This window comes from Varanus komodoensis, unplaced genomic scaffold (assembly GCF_004798865.1).
Source record: "Varanus komodoensis strain SLA01 unplaced genomic scaffold, ASM479886v1 scaffold1, whole genome shotgun sequence".
Taxonomy (NCBI): domain Eukaryota; kingdom Metazoa; phylum Chordata; class Lepidosauria; order Squamata; family Varanidae; genus Varanus; species Varanus komodoensis.
This window is the reverse complement of record NW_025335268.1, coordinates 73,577,690-73,587,731: the sequence shown is the minus strand read 5'-3', so window position 1 is coordinate 73,587,731 and position 10,042 is coordinate 73,577,690. Positions and strand designations below refer to the sequence as shown.

The 10,042-nt window shown below is 52.8% G+C and overlaps 2 protein-coding genes across 3 annotated transcripts in view; one reads left to right on the top strand and one right to left on the bottom strand.

Annotated features, from left to right (window-relative positions):
* IL15RA (interleukin 15 receptor subunit alpha) overlaps window positions 1-878 on the bottom strand; it is a 29,029-nt gene extending 28,151 nt beyond the window's left edge. Inside the window, exons 1-2 of the mRNA XM_044430511.1 lie at window positions 859-878; window positions 407-480 (exon numbers count right to left, since the gene is read on the bottom strand). Of these exons, the coding sequence (XP_044286446.1) occupies window positions 407-480; window positions 859-878 (94 nt within the window). The remainder of the gene's footprint in view (window positions 1-406; window positions 481-858) is intronic.
* A 1,580-nt stretch (window positions 879-2,458) lies between these two features.
* Window positions 2,459-10,042, top strand: part of TSGA13 (testis specific 13) — a 21,569-nt gene continuing 13,985 nt past the window's right edge. The window contains exons 1-3 of one of the 2 annotated variants that reach the window (XM_044428806.1): window positions 2,459-2,798; window positions 4,013-4,582; window positions 9,338-9,410. In XM_044428806.1, coding sequence (XP_044284741.1) covers window positions 9,354-9,410 — 57 coding nt within the window. In that variant the 5' untranslated portion in view covers window positions 2,459-2,798; window positions 4,013-4,582; window positions 9,338-9,353. Of the gene's footprint in view, window positions 2,799-4,012; window positions 4,583-8,820; window positions 9,127-9,337; window positions 9,411-10,042 lie in introns of those variants that run through there. The other variant, XM_044428814.1, reaches the window with a different exon arrangement.

The following is a 10,042-nucleotide window of genomic DNA, read 5'->3' as shown; positions in this document are numbered from 1 at the left end:
AGCCCGAGGCGCCCAGCAGCGCGCCCAGCAGCGCCAGCAGCGGCGGCGGCGGCGGCCGGGCCATGCGGCGGAACGGCGGCTCCGCGGGCCCCGGCGGCGTCTGCACCCGGCGGGCCAGCGGCGCGTCTGGCCGAAGGCGCCGCTTTCGCTTTCGCTTTCCACCGAGGGAGCCGCCTGCCTGGCGCGGGCACGGGGCTCCGGCGCGTGGGCAGAGCGCCCCGCAGGCAAGGCGCTCCGGGGTCCCTGCTTGGGGCGCGGGCTGCGGCGGCTTTGCGCCGGGCCCGGCCGGGCAAGCGCGGTCTGTGCGCCCCGGGAAGCGCCGCGCCTTCGCCCGCCCGCCGAAGCTGCGCTGCGCCAGCGAATGGGGAGGACGCAGCGAGCGCCCCATTGACAAACCGGCACTTACTTCGTGAAGGGACGCAAGATGCACGAAGCGCGAGGGGTGGTGTCTGCGCGTGGGGGGATGTCCTACGAGCGCGGCTGTTTTAGTCCAAAGATTTGTGGCTGATCTTGGACCTTAACTGAAAAAGAAACTCTGATCACGCGTGTGCGAAATCATGGATTTAGGAGTCAGGTGCAACTCTGTGCGGGGATCGGCCTTAAAGCCTCTCTGACGGTGCCCCAACCGCGGCCTGGAAGCCCCAAGTGATGGGGACCCCCCAGCCCTAGGTGGGGATTCCAACGTCTCCCACTGCTGCTTCGTTTTCCTCATCCATAAATTAAGCCTGTCGTGTAAAGCCCTACAGGGGGGTCCCGTGGTCCGGAGTGAGGGGCCAGGACTCAGGAGATCCGGGTTCTAGTCCCCACCCAGCCCCCAAACTCCCCGAGTCCAGTGACAAGTCTCTCAGCTCAGCCTACCTCACAGGGTGGTTGTCCATTTCCGTTTTCTCCCAACCAACAGCAATGGCACTCTCTGGACGCTTGTCAAAAGTTACAATTAACAGTTTAAAGGACACGCGCATTAATTTAAAACAAAAGCCTAGCAGCAATTGGAACTGAATCGGCATAGAAGCAAAGCAGTGCTACAGAATAAAACGCAATATATAAAGCCAAAGTTGACAGGTTAAATGGTTAAAACGCTGGGAGAATAAAACCTTCCGCACCTGATGCAGAAAGAATGGGGGGCACACCTCTTTGGGGCGCTTGGCCTCTGGGTTTATTTACTTAAAATATTTCTATGCCGCCCCCATCGCAACAAAGCCTCCGGGCGGCTCACAACATAAGTAAAAACATATTAATAACACTAAATACAAGAAAGATTAAAAAGCCCGGTAACATCTCGGCTAAAAATTTAAAATCCTATAAATGCATAATAAATTAACAATTAAAATAAGCTAAGTTAAAATAAATAAAAAGGTCTTAGCCTGGCTGTGCTGTTGCTCTGAGGCTACAATGGGGCTCGGCTTCCTAGCAAGGGGAGGGGGAAAACCTGGGCTGCGAAGGGAACGGAATGGAAAAATGCACTTTCGGACGGCAGAGAAGAGCCTCAAGCTTTTCTGCGTGACTAGCTGCAAGAAAAGGCGAAAAGGGGCGTTCTTTGTCCCACACCTTTCTCTCCTCAAGGACAAGCCTACTCGGCTCCTTCCACGATTTAGCTTCTGGTTCCCTGACCATCTTGGTCGCTGCCCCTGAACTCGTTCCAGCAGATCGGAGTCCTTCGAAAGTGTGTTGTCCGGGACTGCGAGAAGGTCTGAGCGCCCGAACATCGCATGGAAGGCCCTTTCCTTGGCCCACAAGGGGTGTTTCAGTGGATGCGACCTAAGCTTGCTCTTGTCTCTTTTGCAGCGCCGTTAAAAGGCTCACACGCGCTCCTCTTGGAATGGACTACAGCTCCCAAGATCCTTTTCACACACGCTGTGGCCAAGCCTGGTATAAAGCACCTTTATACCTGTGCTTTTGAGTTTTTAAATTATCGTTACTGTTGTTATGCATTTATATCCCACCTTTCTTCCTCTTGTAAGGAACCTGAGGTGACTGACTGACGCAGCTCACACAGTGTTGTTAATCCTCACAACAACCCTGTGAGGTAGGCTAGGCTGGGCCAAAGTATCTCAGTGAACCTCTTGGCCAAGCGGGGAGTGGAACCCGGATTGGGCTATGCCGGCCAAGGTATAAGCTATCCCACCCGATTTGGTGCTATCTACAAATCCGAGAAGCACCCCCGCACCCCTTCCGCCAGGTCATTAATGGAAATGTGGAAGAATTTGGGGTGCAGGACCAAACTGTTCAGCACTCGCTCAAACCCTTTCTTCAGTTTGATTGAGAACCATTGACAAGCTCTCTGTATATGCCCATGACCCCCCCAATCCATGGTGCAGCCAGGAAAGCATTTCCTCAGCATTTTAAAACGGGAAGCAAGCCACGGGAACGCCCAGCGCTGCGCTCGCTCCGAGTCAGGTGAGGCGTTGCAGTTGCAAGCAAGACGCGGAAGGAGGTCAGCGAACGTGCTGAATATGCCAATCTCTGTTTACTCCAGAGTATACCTGGATAGTAGCACCTCCGCAGGCAGCATGTGGCACAGGCAGCATGCAACGGGAGGGCTCGCCCTGGGAATCTCCGTGTGCGTTCCTGGAATTCCAAGAGGAGTAAATCGCCACTTTCACACAGCTGAGCTGATTGCTAGGAAGACGCAGCGATTCCGGGAAACCGAGGCTCTCTCTTTCGCTGCAACTGCAATTGCTGAGCGTGTTGTGCCAGTTCCATGATGTTAGTCGGCAAATCCCTCATGCCTGGGACGCTTGCGTGGGGAAAGTCCTCCCGGTTTTTGGAAGTCATAAACGCTTCTTTGCAGAGAGCTGGTGAGTCTCCGGAGCAGTAGCAACTCAGCCTGTGGATTTGGGAACATCGGGAAGAGAGAGTCGGGGGGGGGGGGCAGAGAAGGCGGGGAACGCATCCCTCGGGTTTGCTGTAATTTTTAAAAGGAAAGAGAAAGAAAGAAGGTGAGCGGAACGGAGGAAAAGGAAGTGGAAATTAAAAGAAGATGTGGGAAAAATAAAGCACGTGTTGGAAGTGTGGGTGTGCAAGAGAAGAGCTTGTTCTTTCCCTCCTCTGTGTGCAGCATGGGCAAAGCCTTCTTCTTTTTTCCAAAAAAAGATTGATCTACCCTTCCTCTTTCATGTAAAGAAGGGGTGAGTTTCAGGAGGTCTTTTCGCATCGATCCTCATTACTTCTGCACAACCCTGGAACCCTGGTAGATGGGATTTTATGAAAAAGCAAAGTAACACCAACAAGCCCATCGCAAACATTTTCAGTCAAGGTTCTGCAAAAATTGAATGCCAGTAAACATGAATAAAAACATAGCTTATCTGCAAAACCAGCAGCAAACAAGGAAACATGAATAAAATCATAAATTATCTGTAAGCCCATACGTCACCGGAGGGCTGGCAAAATAGATGGGTTTTCCGAGCTTTTTTTTTCTTTTTTTTCTTTTTTTGTGAATAAGTTTTATTCTTAATATACCTAACAAAAAGAAACTAAGAAGCATCAGTCATCAAAAACATCAGACCTACTGGGTCAGCCCCCCACATTTTTTCTATTTATGTTAAACTATAAACATATTTAGGGACTGCAGGTGGCGCAGTGGTTTAAACCGCTGTGCTGCTGGGCAGGTTGATGGAAAGGTCGCCAGTTCAAATCTGCACAACGGGGTGAGTTCCTGTTGCTCCGTCCCAACTCCTGCCGACCTTGCAGTTTGAAAGCATGCGAATGCAAGTGGATGAAAAGGTCTACTTTGGTGGGCAGGTAACAGCGTTCCGCGCACCTCGGTGTTTAGTCATGCCAGCCCCGTGACCATGGAGACTGTCTGCAGACAAACGCTGGCTCCCTCAGCCAGGAAATGGAGATGAGCACCGCCCCCCAGAGTCAGCCATGACTGGACTTCACCTCAAGGGGAAACCTTTACCTTTACTTTACCTTATAAACATATTTAAGCCTATGCATAGTCCCGTTTCTCTAGCCAATAATAAAAAGAATCCCAGATTTGATAAAAGTCTGCATCTTCTTTCTCCCTCAGTGACAAAGTCAGTCTATCCATTTCCGAGCTTTCTGAGGACGTGCGAGGACGGGGCTGGATGACCTCCAAGGGGAGTTGGCTCTGAAGGCATGGTGTCACCACCAAGACGTCCTGTTTTCTTGGACGCAGCAGCCGAGCTGCCCTTGCTGGCAAGAAAACATGACTGTCCCCCCTCGGTGATCTCCGAGCATGGACAGGGATGGAAGGACCTCTCAACGTTCCCCCTTCCACGTGCATTAACTGAACAAAGAGCTCCCTGTTCTAGCTCTGGAATGCGGCAGCATTTCGCATAACGGTCTCAACTGTTGCTCACAGCATTGTTCCGGATGCCTGCCGAAGAACCCTCCTCTCCAAAACAGGCGGCACTGAGGCTTGGCTGCTCCATCCGCTGCCCACCAATGAAATCCCTCCCTCGCAGGGCGCTTTGGGGGACCTCGGCACAGGCCATGCCTCCAGAGGCCCACGGGGCTCCGGCTCACACACCCCCGGCGTTCTGCAGCAGGCAGGATCATTCTTCAGCGCTCCCGACCGAGACGGCTGCACCGCCGTGGGTCGCTCCCACATCGCCAGGTACCAGGTGCCGTTATCATCCTGCGATTTGGGGCTGGGTGCTACTGAGGCCTGGCTGTTTCTTCCACAGAACCGGAGGGTCACCAAATGGCAGTGGAACATCCAGGAAGCGGTGGCTCCTGGTTTTTGGCTTTCCTCTCATTTCCCTCTTAGGTTGCTTTGTCCTAAACTTCTGGGGCCTGTTATTTTTTTCTGTTGAATTTCATATCTGCACAAGGATTGGTATGAAATGCATATGTAGCATATAAGCTTCTGTGACAATGGGCCGCGAGTATCCGTTTGAGGTTGGCATCACACATTGGAAGGATTACAAAGTCCTCATTTCAGTGCAGTGTGGGAAGCGAGCACAGAATCCATTTCCCCTTCCATTGGATAAATTTCATGCTGCTGTGAATGCAAGGACTGTTCCAGTACAAAATTTGGCCCTATAATAACCTCCTCCCAGAAAGAAGCAACCACAGATATCCCTCAATTCCTACTGTTAATTGATCACACAATATTGCTGCGTATATCAAAACTGTGTCGATCAAATCTAATAATCAATGGTAGAAATTACAATTGTCTGTATTGTTGACTTATTAAAGCCAAATTCGCTCACAATCTTTCACCACTTTTAAATCTTTTAATTATATCAAGGTTTGTGTGCAAGGATATTTCCCTTTTCCTTGTTTCGCTTGATGGCCCGGTGCTCTGATTCTTCAACATGGTCAATGGCTTCTAAAACTTAGAACAAATAATTGGTGTTTGTAGTACAAACATCGCCATCGTTGACCTTGCAGGAACCTTGAGATCACAGCTGGGTGGAAGGAATAACGTCATCATGCCCACAACTGTTGGGGCAAATTTAAAACAGCGTGTTAATTAAAACTCTGCTGTGTATATCAAGGGATTGTCACAATTATAATGTTACCCTGTTAATCAAAACCTGCATTAATCAAAACTGCATTAAGCAAGGGAATCCTGTACTTGACATGGCCAGAACATAAGTTTTAAAAAAGCACTGGCTGCATTGCCCACCAGCAATTAGACCATCCTTTGTTAGAGAGACGTAGCAGTGTCCTGCAGCTGTGAAAGAAGCATTTTTGCTGAAGAAGAGATTAGTTTTGCAGCTTCCGATCCATAGAAACAAAGAAACAGAACAAGTCGGAAGGGGTCCCCCCTGGCCATCTAGTCTGACCCCCGGCTCCAGCTGGCTCTGCTCATTACATGCCTACCACGTGCATGTCCAGCCTGTCCTTGAACACCTGGGCCAGGTGGATGCCAAAGCAGCAATCCATTGACGAGGCATCCTGTGGCCGCACCCTTTTCATAAATTCCCAAAGGTGACCACTGTTCCCCCCAAAAGTTTGGGGACCCCGGGCTATCGTGATGAGCAAGCACTCTCATGGGCCTTGTCCGCCCACCTCCAGTCCATTCTCTGGTGCCTTCAGGAGCTCGACTGGAGTGCCACTGGAAAGGCAGACGCATGCTCAGCACTGGTGACCGAATTGCACCTTCCCACACCCAGCAGGGCAACAGGTTAGCTCTGGCGGGGCATGAGGCCCAGGCAGGCAGTTCGGCCCTTCAGCAACTGCCCCCAGTGGCAACGCCACTGCCACTGCCATTTAAGCCACCCGAAGCTTTGGCCCTTATGGGAAGCATATTCACATTTTAGGAATGGGTAAATCAGGGGTTTACCCCAAGTCCATTGGGTACTATTTCTTCAGCAATGCTGAATAAAGCATGCACATTTAAGCACTTATGTTGAAGCATATTTCCTTCCTGGACAGACATTTCAAAAGGCCCTTTTCTAAACCAGTTTTGAGCCTGGGAAGTGCACTTCAGGCCGGAATGACTGAAGTTCGGATTCATTGGGCACCTTTTCCAAATGCATAGAAGTCATAGTTAAGAATCGCTCGTGGTCGGGACAGTTAATAGTAGCACAATCCACATTCCTTAGCCCATTTTGATACACGTGAGTAACATGCACCTCCCCAGCCATGCACTTTCAATCAATATTTATTTATTTATTTAAAATACAGATATTCTGCTCTTTGCCTGCACATTCCAAGGCAATGCACTGCATTCACTGAAATGACCATTAAATTAAAATCTAAGAAACATGGAGCATCCACTTTCCCCCACCCTACAGGATGTAGCCACGCTGTTGATAGAATTTCTTGGTAAACTGTCATAAATATCTGAATTATGACATCCCTTCGAGTTCTAGTGTGCCCAAGAACCATGTCAGATGGTGCTGTGCTGAGGCACAATCATGCCTAAATAGTTGTTCAAAGGACCTGCTATCAATAGCCATGTTTGTTTGGGTTTTTTAATACTTGATATGGCCTGATCGCACATATGGCTTTCCTTCGGGTGTGCTGACTTTTTCCAGCGTTCCTCTTCCACGGACACAGAGTGGAGGGACTCATGAGAAAGATTCTGGGCAAATGAACCCAGCCAGTATTTCTTGGTATGTAGGAAGCCGCATGTTCTCTGATAAGGCTGGATCTCTCACCATGCAGATGTTTCCGCCTGGGGTTAGAATCCCAACGGGAAACTCTTCTGTTGGAGCCGGCATCTGCCTGCCAGCCAGTGGCGGGTTCCATTCCGCAGGAACGAGGAGACACTACTAGGAAAGCCGAGTTAGTCTCTTTCCCGGGAAGCTGCCATTCCTTTTGGGAAAAGACATTGCAGGCCTTGGAGTCACGATTTGGAAGCAAGCCCGTGCAGGACAGCCGCGGCGAGATTAGGGCTCCAAAAGAAGCAACCATTGTTCGCAGAAGCCATTGCTCGCTTCTGTAAACAGCCAGCCTGTAACATGCAAGTCGATTCCAAACGAATGTCAGGTGACTGCAGCCCTTGCATTCAGGGTAGCTCGGGGAAACCTGCCTGGGCAGCTTTTTTCCTGGGAAGTCTCTCAGGCTGCAAACCAAGCGGCTTCCTCTAGCCCTGCCCTTGGGGTTCCCGTTCACTGCCCCCCTTTTCTCCTGCTGCTTTTGTCTCTGGTGCCCCAAAGGCTCAGAAGAGCCTCCGGGGCCTAGCAGAGATGTGCCTAGCCTTCTCCTCCAGCTGTGTCCTGAGCTGCCTCGAGCACCGCCTCCGAGTCAGGATGGGACCCCATCCCTCCGGGGACACCCCTGCACAGCTGTTGGGCCTCACCCTGACATGCTCCTGGGAGCTTGGCATCACCACCCCTTAACTACGGAGTTGGGCCACCTTGTTTTGGTTGGGGGCCTCATTCCCTTGTGGGGGCCGTGTGCCAGTGGGGAGTGAGGTCAGAGCCAGCAGTGGGCAGGTACGGGGCAAAGACTGGTGGGCCGCACCTCTTTTCTTCCATCGCCCCCTTTTCTGCTACCCCTTTCCCCTCTTTCCCCCTCCTCCCCACCCACGGGGCTGCCAGGGCCCCAGCACCAACCACACACCGAAGGCCAAGGTGGTCCCCGACTCGGACCGCGGCAGGCGATGCCTCCAGCAGCAGAATGCCTGGCTGTACAAGCTGCTGGGGAAGATGGGCGGGAGGGTGCCATGTGAAGAGGACCAGGTGGAACTCGGCTGCTCCCTTCTCACAGCTTTTTATGGCGGGGCTCCCACCGAACTAGCGAGATTCCCCAGCCTGGCGAAGATGCTGGATTCGGCCGGGGCGTGACCGAGAGAGGTTACACGCCGCAGACGGGAGCTCTTCTCGCGCCTGCGTGTCTCCCTGGCCCTAGCGGCGCCCGGAGGCCTCCCAAGCCCTGGAGCCCAGCACCGGCTGGCTTTCTGCTCCTGCTTGCAGCAGCTTGCTCCTTGCCTGCTGGCCGAGCCCAGCCCTTGGCCAGCTTGCCCCAGGCAGATGCAGCCACGGGAACCGGCCCGCTGGCCTCCAGTCCCTCATCCAAGGGACTGGGGCTGAGCCGAACCCGCAGGGCAGCCGCGGACTCGCTTGGAATGAATTAGCAGCAGGTGGCCATTCTCAGCGCAGCGGCGGTGACCCTACAGCTGCTGTGGCGAATGGCCAGGGCTGAAAAGAGCAGACGGGGGCAGGTGCAGGGGGCTGAGGCCAGTCGATGACAGGGTGCCGCACAGGCCCAGATCCAAGGAGACGGCAGCTGGGAATCCGTGTGCTCAGCCCCTTCCCCAGCGCCACTCGCCAGGGTGAGGAGAACTGCAGCCTGCCTCGCCGAAATCAGGCACTCGGCCTCAGAGAGGGGTCAAGGGGGCCTTCTGGGGGCAGGGGTGTCGGATACAACGCGTCCCATGCCTCCCCTCGTTTCCCGATCCTCCTGCGCTGGACCATTACCAGCCTCTGGGGTTGGAGGCTGTGATGAACGACGAGGCGGCTAGCTAAGGACCGGGCGACGACCTGATGTTTATACAGTGCAGTCCAATTTGAGTGTATTTACGGAGCTGGACATGTGCATCCTTTCTTCGGATGATGGGAAAAGAAGCAAAATATCATCTGTTATCTGGAAAAAACATCCGGACAAGTCCCACTGAAATCCACTTGCATTTTTGTCCACAGGCAAGCGAAGAAACCCGTCCTCTTGCCGCCACGGGATTTCCGTCTGGCAGGCTTGTTTGTTGTAAGCGAAGGAGGGTGATGGGAGTTGTAGTCTGAGGGAGGGAGGGCTGTTCTAGCTGAGGGGGTCTGCAGTGGCGTGTGGGCTCTGTGAGAGGAAGAAAGCCTACGTTGGGGAACAGAGCAAGCTGAAGTCCGGAAACTCATCCGGACGTGCAGGGCCGGTCAGGGCAGACATGACGGAAGTGGGGGGCATTTTTTCTTCTCCCCTGCAGGTGAACTTGGCACACCATGAGCACCCACTTCTGCCTGAAGCATGAAGCACAGTACACACACCATCCTAACCTGGTAAGCAAAACCTGCCTGCTCCTTTCCTAGGAAGGAATAGGGCATGTAATAAATACATCGAATGCAGAGTCTCCTCCTTTGCTGTCCAGTTGTGCACGGCGGTGCCTTTTACAGATCACAGGTGCCTCATTAGCTCAAAGTCTGTGCTGCAGAACGGCATCAAGAGTAAATAGCCCAGCTTATGTTGTTGTTGTTAGTTGTGAAGTCGTGTCTGATCCATCATGACCCCATGGACAACACTCCTCCAGGCCCCCCTGCCCTCCACCATCCCCTGGAGCCCACCTAAGCTCCCGCTGACTGCCTCAGTGACCCCGTCCAGCCACCTCATCCTCTGCTGCCCCCTTCTTCTTTCGCCATCAATTGTTCCCAGCATCAGGCTCTTCTCCAGGGAGTCCTTCCTTCTCATCAGGTGGCCAAAGTATTTGAGTTTCATCTTCAGCATCTGGCCTTCTAAAGAGCAGTCGGGGTTGATCTCCTCTAGGACTGACCGGTTTGATCGCCTTGCGGTCCAAGGGATTCGCAGGAGTCTCCTCCAGCACCACCATTCAGAGGCCTCAATCCTTCGGCGCTCAGCCCTCCTTATGGTCCAGCTTTCACAGCCATACATTGCAACTGGGAAAACTGGACCATAA